Source organism: Pelodiscus sinensis, chromosome 1 (genome assembly GCF_049634645.1).
Source record: "Pelodiscus sinensis isolate JC-2024 chromosome 1, ASM4963464v1, whole genome shotgun sequence".
Classification (NCBI taxonomy): domain Eukaryota; kingdom Metazoa; phylum Chordata; order Testudines; family Trionychidae; genus Pelodiscus; species Pelodiscus sinensis.
Genome location: NC_134711.1, coordinates 335,851,571 through 335,868,350, shown reverse-complemented (window position 1 = coordinate 335,868,350; position 16,780 = coordinate 335,851,571). Strand labels below are relative to the sequence as shown.

At 48.7% G+C, this 16,780-nt stretch overlaps 2 protein-coding genes across 2 annotated transcripts; both read right to left on the bottom strand.

The window, feature by feature from the left end:
• Window positions 1-366: 366 nt before the first annotated feature.
• Window positions 367-1,314, bottom strand: LOC102457749 (olfactory receptor 52E8-like). The gene has a single exon (XM_006112427.1). The coding sequence runs from the start codon at window positions 1,312-1,314 to the stop codon at window positions 367-369; it is 948 nt and encodes a 315-aa protein (XP_006112489.1).
• A 6,045-nt stretch (window positions 1,315-7,359) lies between these two features.
• LOC142819316 (olfactory receptor 52E2-like) lies at window positions 7,360-8,244 on the bottom strand. Its single transcript, XM_075905376.1, has one exon. It carries the CDS (start codon window positions 8,242-8,244, stop codon window positions 7,360-7,362), a length of 885 nt encoding a protein of 294 aa, XP_075761491.1.
• Window positions 8,245-16,780: the final 8,536 nt, after the last annotated feature.

The window sequence follows — 16,780 nt, the reverse complement described above, 5'->3', positions numbered from 1 at the left end:
GCAAAATAAGAATATACATTAAAATGTTAAGCCTAAGGAGTGTCCCTTCAGTTTGGTTAAAGTCAAGATCCCGATCAAAATCGGAAATGGCTCCTCTTCAGTTGGCTCAAGGAGCACCACAGAGATAATGCAACAAGTGGCAGAGGTGGCCTTGGGGGACCAGTTATCAGCAATGAGAAAGGCAACAACTCAGTGAGGTGTGCATAGACTGATTCCACAGTTTGTCCCACTGAGATAGTTAGATCAGGAAAGGGAATAACATCTGTGAATTTCCAGTCACTGACCGAGGGAAGAGGGCCCGGCACCCTGACAGCAGTGATATCTCCCTGGGCATCAGCCAGAGAGCCAGAGCAGCAGGAGAAAATATTAGATCCCTTTGTGAGTAAACACCTGGAACATCCGGTCCCGGATCTGCTTGGTCCTCACACCGAAAATGATGGGGTTTAGCATGGGGGGCACCAAGAGACACAGGTTGGCAAAGAGAACATGGAACTGCTGGGTCATGTTGTGGCGAAGCCGATTTGTGACCACAGAGAACAGACCTGGGATGTAAAAGGCTAAAATGGCAAAAAGGTGGGAGCTACAGGTCCCAAAAGTCTTGAGCCGGGCATCCTTTGTGGGGAGGCTGAAGATGGCCCTGAGGATCTGGGTGTAGGACACAGTGATAAATACCACATCTAGACTGACCACCAAATTTCCCACCAAGAGGCCATAGTAGCTATTGATGCGAATGTCGGCACAGGCCAGGTTTACCACGGCCATGTGATCGCAGCATGTGTGCGGGATGATGTTGGTTCTGCAATATGGCCACTGCCGGGCCAGCACGGGACAGGGCAATGTGACCACGGCACCACGCAGCAACACAGCCAGGCCAAGCTTGGCCACCACAGGGCTTGTCAGGATGGTGGAATGTCGCAGGGGATCACAGATGGCCACATAGCGATCCAATGCCATGGCCACAATAATCCCAGACTCCATTGCAAAGAAGCAGTGAATGAAGAACATCTGGGTGAGGCAGGCACTGAAATTTATCTCCTTGGCATTGAACCAGAAGATGCTCAAAATTTTGGGCAGGGTGGAGGTGGACAGGACCAGGTCGGTGACGGCCAGCATGCAGAGGAAATAGTACATGGGCCCATGGAGGCTCGGCTCTGTCTTCACAATGAACAGGATAGCGAAATTCCCCAAGAGAGCGATGGTATACATTATGCAGAAGGGGATGGAGATCCAGATGTGGGCTGCCTCCAGGCCAGGGATGCCCAGCAGGATGAAGGTGGAGGGGCTGGTGAAGTCGGTGGTGTTGGAATCTGACATGGAGCAGGGCAGGTGTCCAACTCTGAGGCAAATGTTGTCTCCTGAACGTAGAATAGTTTCCCCTTTTTGGATGCGCCCAGTGGTAGGGTGATGGCTGCAGCATGAATTCCTGAATGGAGAGGCAATCATAGAATCATAGAATAATAGGACTGGAAGGGACCTCGAGAGGTCATCGAGTCCAGCCCCCCGCCCTCAAGGCAGGATCAAGCTCGGTCTACACCATCCCTGACAGATGTCTATCTAACCTGTTCTTAAATATCTCCAGAGAGGGAGATTCCACCACCTCTCTTGGCAATTTATTCCAATATTTGACCACCCTGACAGTTAGGAATTTTTTCCTAATGTCCAATCTAAACCTCCCCTGCTGCACTTTAAGCCCATTACTCCTTGTCCTGTCCTCAGAAACCAAGAGGAACAAATTTTCTCCTTCCTCCTTGTGACACCATGTTAATATGCGACATGTCATGCAGTACTGGGGTCCCTTCTCATGGGGGAAGCAGATCGGCCTCTTCACACATTTAAAATGACATCATCATTATTCAGAAAAATGAATTATCAAAAACTTTAACCCCAAGCACGCTAATTTTATTTTAATGGTACTCCTTCGCTCAATAATTCTAGCGGTGAGTACTGAGTATAGAGTAAAAAAAAAATCATATTTACTCCTTCTCTTAAACAACTAACAAAATCATCCAAAGCTCAGGATTTCATGGTGATAGGGGACTTCAACTATCCAGACATATGTTGGGAAACTAACAGAGCGAGGCACAGACTACCCAGGAAGTTCTTGGACTGCATTGAATATTTTTTTTTATTTCAGACGGTTGAGAAAGCTACTAGGGAGGAAGCTGTTCTAGATTTGATTTCATCAAATAGGGAGGAACTGGCTCAGAATTTGAAAGTGGAAGGCAGCTTGGGTGAAAGTGATCATGAAATCATAGAGTTCCTGATTCTAAAGAATGGTAGAAGGGAAAACAGCAAAATAGAGACAATGGATTTCAGCAAGGCATACAATATGATGGAGACTAATTTGGCTACAACTAATCAGGGAGATCTTGGAGTCATTGTGGATAGTTCTCTGAAAACATCCACTCAGTGTGCAGCAGCAGTCAAAAAAGCAACTAGAATATTATGAATCATATAAAAAGAGGTTGGCTGTGTCTAGACTGGCAAGTTTTTCCGCAAAATCATCTGATTTTGTGGAAAAACTTGCCAGCTGTCTACACTGGCCGCTTGAATTTCCGCAAAAGCACTGACGCTCTCCTGTAAAATCATCAGTGCTTTTCCGGAAATACTATGCTGCTCCCGTTCGGGCAAAAGTCTTTTTCCGAAAGACTTTTGCGCGAAAGGGCCAGTGTAGACAGCACAGGACTGTTTTCCGCAAAAAAGCCCCGATCGCGAAAATGGCGATTGGGGCTTTTTTTGTGGAAAACCGCGTCTAGATTGGCCACGGACGCTTTTCCGCAAAAAGTGCTTTTCCGTTAAAAGCATTTTCGGAAATTCATGCCAGTGTAGACGCAGCCATAGAGAATAAGACAGAGACCATCTTATTGCCTCTATATAAAACCATGGTACGCCCACATCCTGAATACTGCATATAGATGTGGTTGCCTCATCTCAAAAAAGATATATTGGCATTGGAAAAAGTTCAGAAAAGGGCAACAAAAATGATTAGGGGTTTGGAATGAAGAGAGACTAACAAGACTTGGACTTTTCAGCTTAGAAAAGAGGAGATTAAGAGGAGATATAATAGAGGTCTATAAAATCATGACCAGTGTGGAAAAAGTGAATAAGGAAAAGTTATTTACTTATTCCCACAATATAAGAACTAGGGGTCACCAAATGAAATGAATAGGCAGCAGGTTCAAAACAAACAAAAGGAAGTTTGTCTTCACTCAGTGCACAGTCAACCTGTGGAACTCCTTGCCAGAGGATGTGGTGAAGACCACGACTTTAACAGAGTTCAAAGAAGAGCAGATAGATTCATGGAGGTTAGGTCCATCAATGGCGATTAGCCAAGATAGGTAGGAATGGTGTCCCTGGCCTCTGTTTCTGTGGAGGTGGGTGACAGGGAAGGAATGATGTGAGGATTCCCTGTTGTGTTCCCTCTCTCTGGGGCATCTGGTTTTGGCCACTGTTAGCCAACAGAACACTGGGCTGGATGGACAGTTGATCTGACCCGGTCTGGCCATTCATATGTTCTTAAGGCAGATTTTAGTAAACTCAGAGGGCAGGTAGGTAAGGTCCCATGGGAAGCGAGACTAAGAGGAAAAACATCTGAAAAGAGTTGGCAGTTTTTCAAAGGGACATTATTAAGGATCCAAAAGCAAGATATTCTGCTGTGTGGGGAAGATAGAAAGTCTGGCAAAAGACCGCCTTGGCTTAACCAGGAGATCTTACATGGTCTAAAAATCAAAAAGGAGTCCTATAAAAAGTGGAAACTAGGTCAAATTACAAAGGATGAATATAAGCAAACAATGCAGGTATGCAAGGTCAAGATTAGAAAGGCAAAGGCAAAAAACCAGCTCAAACCAGCTACAGACATAAAGGGTAACTAGAAGACTTTCTATAAATATATTAGAAGCAAAAGGAAGACCAAGGACAGGGTGTGATGGACCGGGCTGGGTCTGGGTACAGCTGAGGGCGTCCGCTCAGGATGAATTGCTCAAAATTGGGGCTCCTTACAGCCGCTAGACTGGAGACCTTCCCAAACAGGTAACAAACCAGTCCCACAGAGCGCTTCAGCTGCCTGCCTGAAGCCTCACGAGCAAAACCCCTCCAACACCCCAGCAATATCTGTGCCACAGATGGCCCCGGGCCTCATACACAGGTGGGGGGGTCTTAGAACCCAATCCCACCTACCCCGAACAAGTTCTGTCCGGTTCCAAGAAACCAGCCACAGATCCCAGGTCAATTTCCCCTCTGGACCTTACCCACAAATCACGCTGGGCCAATCCTTTAGAATCTATATCTAAAGGTTTATTACTACAAGAAAGAAAAGCCTGAGAGTGAGGTTGTTAAAGTATCATACATTATATACATTGAATCTTCCAGTTCTCGATGCTGGCTCGCAGCAGAGATGTTATAATTGCTGGCTTAAAAGTCCTTGGTGCACATCCTATGCCAGGATGGATCTACAGTTCTTCCCGGCTTGTGAATCACAAATGCAAAGTGCTCCACTTAGCATGGAACAATCCGTTTCATACGTAGGGCATGTCTAGGCTACACCCCTCTGCCAGCATAGGGATGCAGATTAGGCTGGGCGAAATTGCTAATGAAGCAGGGATTTAAATATCCTGTGCTTCATTAGCATAAAAATGGCCGCCGCTTTTTTTCAGCATGGAGCTTTGTCGGAGAAAAGCGGCAGTCTAGAGGGTGATCTTTCACTAGGGCTATGTCTAGACTGCAGGCTTCTTTCGAAAGAGGCTCTTTCGAAAGCATCTTTCGAAAGAGCATCTTTCGAAAGATCGCGTCTAGACTGCAGGCGGATCTTTCGAAAGAGAAATCCGCTTTTTCGAAAGAGAGCACCCAGCGAGTCTGGATGCTCTCTTTCGAAGACGGCCTCTTTACATTGAAGAACGCTTTCCTTTGAAAGAGGAACTTTCGAAGGAAGGCGTTCTTCCTTGTGAAACGAGGTTTACCGCCATCGAAAGAAAAGCCGCGTTCTTTCGAAATAATTTCGAAAGAATGCGGCTTGAGTCTGGACGCAGGGGAAGTTTTTTCGGGAAAAGGCTACTTTTCCCGAAAAAGCCCCTGAGTCTGGACACGGCCTAAAGAAAGCCTTTTCTGATAGATCTTGTATGTAGGCGTGACCCAAACACTGGCAGAGGGGGTACAACAAGGAAACTAAGACAGGCTCACTGCTTGGTCTGGAGTCTTTGGTGAGCTGGGCCCCTGCAAACAGAATGTTTATGACAGTCAAACGGAAAGTGATCCTCTTGGAACTAGGGCCTGGGGTTCCGGAGGCTGTTGCCTTCAGAAGGATGTAGGGATCATCGCAGAATCTGCCAGAGGGACTGCTGTGACCCTTGGATGCACAAACAGGGAGTGGGAGTTGGAGCTGGGGGAAGCTCGGAGTTCCACTTTTCGAAGAGGATGGTGAAAAATTGGAGAGGGTGCAGAAAAGAGCCACAGAAATAACTGGGGGATGGATAAAATGCTGGACAGCGAGAGACAGAAGGAGCTTCATCGAGTTATCTAATCAACCAATCAAAGACAGTCGTGGGGAGGAAACCGTGGCTACGAACAGACTCTGTTATCAACCGCAGAAGGGCTGTGGCTGGAAACTGAAACCAGACACATTCTGGCTAAAAAGAAAACCCAGATGTCTAGCATTGCGTCTGGTTAACTATTGGGACACAGAGGGAAGTGCGGGATTCTCCAACTCCCTTTTCTGCAGATCCTGCCCGGACGCTCGTCTGGAAGCTCAGCTCGAAGGCTTCGCTGCACTTAAACTGCAGCAGCGTTGCTGTTACACTTCAGTGTAGACACTACTTACAATAGTGGCAGGTGTGAATCCAAATCCCCAAGAATCCTTCCTTTGGTCCTGTCGTGGCTAACCCGGCGATAGATGGATGGAAGGAAGGAAGAAAGAAAGACGGAAAGAAAGAAGGTCCAGGCAACAGTCTATGTGTTCAAACTACTGCACAGCAAATGTTAGCAAAATTGCATGAAACCCTTTCTATCCTTAAGAACAGGTGCTCAGTGGAAAAGAAACCTGGGGAGGTTAACTGGAGGTTTGTAAGAGACAGTTCAATGGCTGTCTCTCCTGATTGGTTTAGATGCAAAAAACTTCACCGTGGCAGGTGTTAATGGGTGTGCAGAGCCAGAAAGATCACCGACTCTCTATCTCACCACGCTCACGCTGCCCTGGGGAGGTGGGGCAGGGGAGCCCCCAGCTAGAGCTGGTACCTGTGAGTGCTGAGCGGGATGTGTCTTCCCTGGAACCCCCCTCAGGCAGCCGCGTCCTGCGCCTCTCTCAGCCCAGTGTCTGCAGCAGCGTCCCGCGCCGAGAGCCAGCGCAGGGCTGTGTACTGGTTACAATATAGCTCAGTGCAGTCCCGGTGGCATTTGCTCAGCATTTGGCGGAGAAGGGAACCTGTTGATCTAACAGACTGGAGAGAAGTTTGCCGGAGGTCCGGTGCTCTTTATCCAGCCGTAGGAGTAAACAAGAGACCTCCCCAAAGACAGAGGGGATCTCCTGGGCTCTGGGCTGAGTCACAGAGGAATTGGCTGCTCCGTGCATTTGTTTATATTTATTATGGCCGGATTGCTTGTGAACGCCGATGCTGGCAGAGTAGAGAGCAGAGAGACAGATCTGGAGACAAATGGCTGAAGGGAGGCACAAACACATTCTGCAGGTACACGGGGCTGGCACTACGGGATCACAGATCCATTATTCTACCCAGTAACTCTCATCCTACAGAGCAGCGCCTTCAGCTTAGAAACATCTAGCCAAGGCGGAACTATGAACATATGCCCACTATACTGACAGGTAAACTGAGGCACAGAGAGATGTAACTTAGCCAAGGTCACACAGAGATAGAGTGGCAGGATGATGGACAGAACCCAGGTGTCCTGGCTTCTCTGCCGTAATGAAGGTCTATCGGTCACACCCAAGGGAAAAGGACCCCTGTTCCGTCTGGGACTCTTCACCGAGTGGCATTCAGAGGAAGGGCTGGAAGAGGGCCAAGGTGTATCTGAGGGTTCCAGAACCAGCTGGAGTGGGGGGGGGGGGTCCCTGCTCTTATGAGGAGTGAACTCTGGGGCTCCCTTTCTGCTCCCACTCAGAGACCTGCCCACCCAGCACAGTCCCTGGAGTTATTTCAGGGAAACAGACGTAATAAACCAACACTAAGGGTATGTCTAGACTACAAGCCTCTTTCAAAAGAGGCTTTTTCGAAAGATACTTTCGAAAAAGCCTCTTTTGAAAAAGAGAGCCTAGACTACAAGCAGATTTTTTGAAAAAGCAAGCCGCTTTTTCGAAAGAGTGTCTAGACACTCTCTTTCGAAAAAAGCCCAGTTTGCATTCAATAGCGCTTTTTTTCAGAAGAGTACTTTCAGCATAGAGGGCACTAGAAGGCACACGTTGGCAAAGAGAATGTGGAAAGATAGGGGCACTGTGTGGCCAAACTGGTATGTAAGGATGGAGAAAAGACCAGGGATGTAGAAGGCTAAGATGGCACCGAGATGGGAGGTGCAGGTCCCAAAAGTCTTGAGCCGGGCATCCTTGGTGGGGAGACTGAAGACGGCCCTGAGGATCCGAGCGTAGGACACAGCGATAAAAATCACATCCAGACTGATCACCAAGAGTGACTCAAAGAGGCCGTAGTAATTATTGACGTGGATGTCAGCACAGGCCAGATTCACCACGGCCAGGTGCTCACAGCATGTGTGGGGAATGACGATGGATCTGCAATATGGCCATTGCCTGGCCAGCATGGGACAGGGCAGTGCGAGCATGGCACCACGCAGCAGGATGGCCAGGCCAATCACGGCCACCACCTGGTTTGTCAGGATGGTGGAATGTCTCAGGGGATCACAGATGGCCACGTAGCGATCGAAAGCCATGGCCATGAAGATCCCAGAGTCCATCACCGTGAAGCAGTGAATGAAGAACATCTGGGTGAGGCAGGCACTGAAATCGATCTCCCTGGAATTGAACCAGAAGATGCTCAGCATTTTGGGCAGGGTGGATGTAGGGAGAATCAGGTCACTGACAGCCACGATGCAGAGGAAATAGTACATGGGCTCGTGGAGGCTCGGCTCCGTCTTCACGATGAAGAGGATGGTGAAGTTCCCCAAGAGGGCTATGATGTACATGATGCAGAAGGGGATGGCGATCCAGACATGAGCCACCTCCAGGCCAGGAACGCCCTGCAGGATGAACATGGAGGGGTTGGTGAAGCGGGTTAGGTTGGTATCTGACATGGAGTGGCAGGAACAGAGTGTATCTCAGGCAAAATGGAGACACTAGCACGTTCTGTACATTCCCCTGATTTTCTGTGTGCGCCCAGGATCTCATGTGCAGGTCACAGGCCACATACCTGGATGGAAAGACAGTATTGATATGAGACACTCCATGCGCTGCTGGAGGGTATTCCCCCAGAGGAAACCGACCGGTCACTCGTTATGCACTGAAAAATGACATTTCTCAGCAAAATATAAGACACAGGAAAAAGGGAAACTAAATAGAAAACAACTCTAACTGGAAGTTATGAAAATTGAAAAGGGATGTTTAAAACATAAGGGCTACTTCTACACTGGCGCATTTTCACGCAAAAACTCTTCCAGAAGAGCGCGTCTACATTGGCATGTGCTTTAGCCAGGGGATAAAATGGTGTCCTTGGCCTCTGTCTGTCAGAGGCTGGAGAGGGATGGCAGGAGACAAATCGCTTGATCATTGTCTTTGGTCCACCCTCTCTGGGGCACCTGGTGCTGGCCACTGTTGGCAGACAGGCTACTGGGCTAGATGGACCTTTGGTCTGACCCAGTACGGCCATTCTTATGTTCTTATGTTCATTTTCTGTAAGTAGGGTAAAGTGTAAGTAGTTTCGTTAGGCTTTATTGTTTTAAGGGTTGGGTATGGGATCTGAGATCTGGCACTGCTTAAGAGACTTTGGCTTCTCTTTTTAACTAAGTTCTAGCCCATGGTGTAATTCCTCCATGAGTATATTTTGTTACCTTCCCATCTGATCCTTATGCTTGCAACTGGAATATTGTTGTAATAATAAAAGTTTTCTCCTTTCTTTTTATTAACCTGGCATTGGTTACTTATGTTCTTATGTTTTGCACAAGAGCATCCGTGCCAGTGTGGACGCTCTCTTGCGCAAGAAAGCTCTGATGGCCATTTCAACCATAGGGCTTTCTTGAGCAAGAAATTCATGTTGCCTGTCCACACTGGCCTCTTCTGGAAGATCTCTTGTGCAAGAGGGCTTCTTCCTGAGTGGGAGCATCATAGTTCTCACACCAGAAGCCCTGATTTTATACATTAGAACATCAGTTTGCTTGCACAAGGACAGGCGGCCAGTGTAGACAGGCAGCAAGTTTTTGTGCAAGAGCAGCTGCTTTTGCACAAGATCACGCCAGTGTAGACACAGCCAAGGAGAAAATCTATGCATGGCAGGGCTAAGGATACCAAAAGGGGGGCTCCGAAGTGTGATAACTAAAAAAGAAACCCTGGGAAAGGTTTAGGCCAGTTACTAGACTAAAAAAGGAAACTTGGAAATATTGCAGCAAATGCAGATGTGTTAAATAAATCGTTTTGTTCCGCAGATGGAGAGCTGCAGCAGCAGCAAGTTCTCCTGTCCCCTGAGAGCACGGAACCCTTGCATCTGTAGTAGACCAGTACAATTACACAACCCAGAGTTACACATTCTCAGAAGAATCTCGCACCTCATTTGAACCTGGAAATACTCCACCCAAGAGCAGGGGAGCCTCCCAGCCCTCCCTAAAAGCAAACACAGGGCCGTTCTGGGTTAATTGTTATCTATTACAAATTAAGGTGCTTGTCCGTAAAAGGTTTGGCAAAGTTAGGACAAATGGAAATGCTATTATTGGATTAGTTTCAAAAAGTCCAGAGCTATAACTAATGTCAGTCAACCCCATGGTTTATGGAAAACGGATTTTGTCAAATAAATCTGATTTTGCCCTTTAGTTGCAGTACATGTTTAGTTGCCTGCCACAGACTTGGATGTATCTGAGACATTTAATTTTGCACAGTAAAACATTTGAGTTCAAAATTAACCTGGCTCAGTATCAGTCAATATAATATGTACTAGCCGGTGGGTAGCTCACAGGTTTCAGGAGCAAGCTGTCAGTTTTTAGTAGAGTTCTGTCGGGATCCATTCTGGACTTGAGCTTTATCCAGTGTTTTCAGCAACAGAAAGCAAGCAGAAACTCACTGCAGATACAATGTCAGGGTGACCCAAGGGCAGACAAAGGGGTTATGATGAGGAGGCCAGGCAGACAGGTTGGTTGGTGTGGACACCCAGCTGATCGTGAGCACCCAGTGCGATGCGGAGGCCAATGGGGATGTTGTGACCCTTGGGCGCGTTAACGGGGGAGTGGTCGCTGGAGCAAGGGAAGGATTTTCTCTCTGCTCATGGCACTAGGGAAGCCAATTGCCGGCAGGCCTGTGCTTTGCATTTCACAAACAATATTGACAAACTGGAGAGGGGCCCAAAAAGAGCCGCAAAAACGGTTGTCGGTGAAAATGCCTGAGAGTGAAAGTCTTCAAGTCTCAAAAAAGACGACCAAGAGGGAACGAGCTCGGAGAGGAAACCCTGGGCACAAATGGGCTGTGAAATGTAGCAGAGAAATTCGGAGCAAGGCTGATGGCTGGAAGATGAATCCAGACACATTCCTGTTGGAAATCTGGGCTGACCGTTTAGCACCGAGAGAGATTAGCTGCGGGGACACACGGTAAAGGGAGGAGCGGATGCTCTACCTTCCCATGGCTGCAGACGCAGACCGGATTACAGTCACAGCGCTACAGAGGAGCTGCCCTAGCACGTCTGTGTAGCCACTACTTACACCGACAGCGGGAGTTCTCCCCTCAGTGTAGGGACTCCACCTCCTCCAGAGGCAGTAGATGGACGAATAATTCCATTGCCCTCAGGCTGTCTGCACCGCGGTTAGTTTGATACCGCTACTTCTCTCAGGGACGTGGACTATTTTGGCAGGTTAAAACATGGAAAAGCATCCCTCGTTTGCATTGTCAAAGGCCTGGCCTGCAAGGGTGTGTCTAGACTACAGGCTTTTGTCAACAAAAGTGGACTTTTGTCGACAAAATTATACATAACGTCGACAGAACTCGGCAGTTTTGTCAATGAGGATGAACCTCATTCTACGAGGAATAACGCCTTTTGTTGACAGAGTTCTGTTGACAGAAGGCGTTATTGCATCTGCACCGTCCTTTGTATCTACACTCTCATGTTGACAAAGCAAGCCGCTTTCTCAACACAACTGGCTGTATCTAGACGCTCTTTGTCGACAGAAGCTTTATCAACAGTATCTGTTGACAAAGCCTCTGTCGACAAAAGCCTGTAGTCTATGAGATGTGATCGACATGTGATCACGCCCCTCGACTTGCGACTTGTTAGGCCTCCCTGGGAGCATGGTGCCAATGCTGGTCCCTGCTGTACAAAGGATGTAGAGTAACTGGAGGGGATTCAAAGAGGACTGACAGACAATCAAAGGGATGGGATACAAGCCCTAGGAGCACATGGAAGGAACCAGATGTGTTTCCTTTCCAGAAGGGTGGATAATGAGAGGACAGAATAGGGCTGTTCAAATACATCCAAGGCTTAAGTAAGAATAATGGCGGGAAGTTGTTCTCTCCTGCCGCAGAACACAGTGCAGGAGTCGCTGGGTTCACACTACAGCAGAGCCGATTTAGAAGTAATCTCAGGACAAACTGCCTAACAAGAGGGCCATGGGAGGTCCTGGAAACTCCATCACTGGATGTTTTCCAAAGGGGGAGGTAGAGGACGAAGGGTCGATGCCTGGGAAGGCCACTCGAGTGCCTTTGCTGCATGTTTTCCAGAGGAGGTGGATAACTATTGGGTCGGGATGACTAACCCCAACGAACAGAGCATCGTGGCTGGGGTTGATTAGATTCTATAATGTAAATTCCTAGCGTAGACCAGATCTTAGTCACACACAATGTATGGAGCGCCCTACAGGGGAAGCCATGTGAAATGTAACGGCCTGTGCTAGACGGCAGGGCAGACTGGACAATTGAATGGTCCCTTGTGACCTCAAACGCTCTGACTATCGATAAAAAAGTCAGTCGGGCATTTATATTTGCTCGGTATCACAACACATGAACAGGGACCGTGTCATTCCACTGGAAGCCTGAACATAAAACTTTGAGAAAACAAAATAGTTTACATAATCCATATATAGAAAATAAGAACATAAGAACGGCCGAACTGGGTCAGACCAAAGGTCCATGGAGCCCAATAGCCTGCCTGCCGACAGTGGCCAGCACCAGGTGCCCCCAGAGAGGGTGGACCGAAGACAATGATGAAGCGATTTGTCTTCTGCCATCCCTCTCCAGCCTCTGACAAACAGAGGCAAGGGACACCGTTTCTATCCCCTGTCTAATAGCCTTTTATGGACCTAACCTCCATGAAATTATCTAGCTTCTCTTTAAACTCTATTATAGTCCTAGCCTTCACAGTCTCCTCTGGCAAGGAGTTCCACAGGTTGACTATGCGCTGGGTGAAGAAGAACTTCCTTTTATTAGTTTTAAACCTGCTACCCATTAATTTCATTTGGTGTCCCTTAGTTCTTCTATTATGGGAACTAATAAATAACTTTTCTTTATTCACCCTCTCCACACCACTCATGATTTTAAAGACCTCTATCGTATCCCCCCTCAGTCTCCACTTTTCTAAACTGAACAATCCCAATCGCTTTAGCCTCTCTTCATATGGGACCCGTTCCAAACCCCTCATCATTTTAGTTGCCCTTTTCTGAACCCTTCCTAAGACCAAAATATCTTTTTTGAGGTGAGGAGACCACATCTGTACACAGTATTCAAGCTGTGGGCGAACCATAGTTTTATACAGGGGCAGTAAGATATTCTGGGTCTCATTTTCTATCCCTTTCTTAATAATTCCTAACATTCTATTTGCCTTTTTGACCGCAGCTGCACACTGCGTGGAAGTTTTCAGAGAACTGTCCACGATAACTCCAAGATCTCTTTCCTGATTTGTTGTAGCCAAATTAGCCCCCATCATACTGTACGTATAGTTGGGGTTATTTTTCCCGATGTGCATTACTTTACACTTAGCCACATTAAATTTCATTTGCCATTTTGTTGCCCAATCACTCAGTTTGGTGAGATATTCTTGGAGTCCCTCACAGTCTGCTTCTGCCTTGACTATCCTAAACAGTTTGGTATCATCCGCAAACTTTACCACCTAACTGCTTACCTCTTTCTCCAGATCTTTTATGAATAAATTGAACAGGATTGGTCCCAGGACTGACCCTTGGGGGACACCACTAGTTACCAATCTGAAAATTTACCATTTATTCCTACTCTTTGTTTCCTGTCTTTTAACCAGTTCTCAATCCAAGACAGGACCTTCCCTCTTATCCCATGGCCATGTAATTTACACAAGAGCCTTTGGTGAGGGACCTTGTCAAAGGCTTTCTGAAAATCTAAGTACACTATATCTACTGTGTTACACTTTGGTTCGGTGATGTGATGGGAGCCTCAAGGGTTAAAGCTGACTCCCCAGTGAAAACTACTGGATGATGGTGAAACAAATTATTTTTATTAAGTGGAATGATTTTTTTTTAATCAAAACTAACAATTAGCAAATAGTTTTTTTTAAACTAGCAATTGCCCAATGCTTTTACAGGGTAGAAATCCCTAAACTTAGCTGTACTTAACTAATTACAAACTTCTTTGATTACAATTCAACTATACCAAATAACTGTCTCTAATTTGCTTAACAAAAGATACAAAAACAAAGCCAATATAATGATAATAAACACTCTGTCCAAAGCCAGCCCCTCTATGGTTATTTTAGGGCAGCTGGTGGAGTTAGTCATAAATCTACTTTTACAACTTAACAACTCCTGGGCTTCTATTTCTAACACTTATACTTAACCTAAATACAACACTACCACACAACACAAAATTATACAATTTACACAGTGTGGTTAACAGAACTTAGATATACTTTACAGAATTACAGTGAAATTAACACAATTTAACTATTAATTAAACCAATAACAAATACATTTAAGGAATACTTACAAATCCAGCAACAATAACAACACAAAGACACACTAGAACTCGGAGCATGCTCAGGACTCGCGCACCCCTAGATTTGACTCGAAGGGTGGGGAGGCAGCCTCAGGGTGATCAATCCTTTAGCGGGGCAAAAAAAGACATGTACCCTCAATACACAGAACCTCCGTCGAACAAAGGGGCTGAGGGTCTTTTATACCAAAATTGGATGTCTAATGCCATGCTAGGGTCTGCATTTGGCAGGGCCTGATAGGCTAGTGATGAGGTAGTATGACAATACTGCCCTATAGGAGTTTTCATGATGTATGCGTGATCCCCTCGTGGACAGGACTCGATGGGGCATGGTTAGTGTGAGACAGTTGTGTTTTATTACCCTAGGTTTGCTTTTTCCCTTGCCCCTAAGACCGGTCAAACAAGGCTCATCTGTAACTGCAGCTAGGCGCTATCTAGTCATGCTCACCTCCCTGTTTTCTGGTGCCTGTGAGTCTCAGGATGCCTGTAAGGTCAAATTCCGTTCACAGAAAACTGCATTGTGCTTCCCATGCTTGTCTGAGTATCTCACAGTCTGGGTTTTCCAAGAGGGGCCTTGTGTGGCAGGATGGGCTATACGCGAAGGCCATGGACAGAAAAAGCCTGCTTTCCAACATACTGGATCCCCCTTGTCCACATGTTTGTAAACCCCTTCAAAGAACTCTAAGGGTATGTCTACACTACAAAGTTAGTTCGAACTAACGGACGTTAGTTCGAACTAACTTTCATAGGCGCTACACTAGCTCTCCGTTAGTTCGAATTTAAATCGAACTAATGGAGTGCTTAGTTTGAACTAGGTAAACCTCATTTTACGAGGATTAAGCCTAGTTCGAATTTACTAGTTCAAATTAAGGGCTGTGTAGACCCTTAATTCGAACTAGTGGGAGGCTAGCCCTTCCCAGGTTCCCCCTGGTGGCCTCTCTGGGCACAACCAGGAAAACTCTTCTCCTCTCCCCCAGCCCCGGGCCCTTAAAGGGGTAGACTCTGGCCAGACGGCACTGGAGTCAGACAGCCCTGCCAGCAGTCTCTGCCCCTGAGCCAGTGGCCCCACGATGAGCCAGGCAGCCAGTGGCAGCGAGCCGTCCCCTGCCCAGTCCCCCAGCACCCAGGGGCCAGCCAGGGGCCGTAGACGGCGCGCGGCCCCCTGGACTAGTGCGGAGGTCATGGACCTCATTGAGGTTTGGGAGCAGGCCCCCAATGTCCATGATCTCTGCACTAGGAGGAGGAACGCAGCCATCTACGGCTGAATAGCGACTCCCATGGCCCAAAAGGGACACAGGCGCACCCAGGAGCAGGTGCGCCTGAAAGTGAAACAGCTGCGGCAGGGGTACGCCAGGGCCACCAGGGGCGGCGCCGCTGCAGGGGCTGCCACCTGCCCCTACTTCCCCGCCCTCCACCAACTCGTGGGGGACGGGGCGGGGTGGTCCGTGCCAGCCCGGGGGACTGCGAGCCGGGACCAGAGGGCCCTGACCTGGGCGCACCGGAGGGGCCACCTCCAGCTGCTCCAGCAGGGTCATCCAGGGAGACTGTACCGGGTAAGTAGTTTGAATTAAGTAGTTCGGGGGGGGGGAAGTGGGAGGGACACCAGGGACCGTGCGCGTGGGCCATGCCTTCCACGGATCATGCAGACACCTGTGCACGTGCGAGCACGTGCCATGCCACCCTTGGGCAGGTGGCTCCAGCTGCGTGACACCCAGGGGCCATTGCCCAATAGGCACATGCTTGTGCAAAGAGACGTGAAATGCTCCCGACCCCGGGGCAGGACCCAGCAGGATGCTTTCCCTTCACATGTCCCCTCTACACGGAGGCAGGGGACATCGCCCCTTTCCCCCCACCGCCCCGGCCACACTATACATGGCACAGGGACATGGGTGTGGTCTTGGGGCAGCTCCCAGTCCCGGGGAGAGCCAGACATCCTGACCATGGCCTCTGTACAAGCACAGCGGCTGTGACGGTGCAGGACATGGTCACCCTCACGTTGTGGGGTGGGGGAGGGGGCTGGGCATCATCCTCTGCGTCCCCAGGGAGAACTGACCCCTTCTCTTCTGTCTCTACAGCTGCTCCAGCTGCTCGTGCAGGGCGCACCACCCCGCCCGGGACATGCTCCCGCACCCGCGGCCTGCTCCGGACCGCCAGCACAGAGCAGGAGTACAGGGACCAGCACCTTGGGGCCCTGCGAGCCCTGCACCGCACACTGCAGGCCTGGATGCGGGAAGACCTGCAGCTCCGCCACGAGCTGCTGGCTGAGCTCCGAGGGCTGAGCACCAACCTGCAGCTCCTGCTGCAGAGCATGGTGCCCCGTGCTGGTCCTGCGCCTGCTGCTCCCCCAACTGCTGTCCCTCCTCCCACTCCTGCCCCCCTCCCACCTCTTCCTCCTCAACCCCCACAACCTCTTCCTCAATGTCCACACCCCCCACCTCAACCTCCGCACCCTCCACCCCATCCCCCTGGGGACGCCGAGGCCCCCTCCCTCGCCGTGCTGGGAGGCGGTTGGCCCAGCAAGACCCCCACCCCTGATCCTTGAGTTTCCCCAACCCCTCCTTTCCCTTGCTTCCCCCTTTCAGCTCCCTCCTCCTAGTTTCCCCCTCCCCTCTCCCACCCTCTCTCTTCCCCTCTCCCACCTCCTTTTCCCAGTTTCCCTGAGTTTCGTTAAATAAAGAGAGTTTC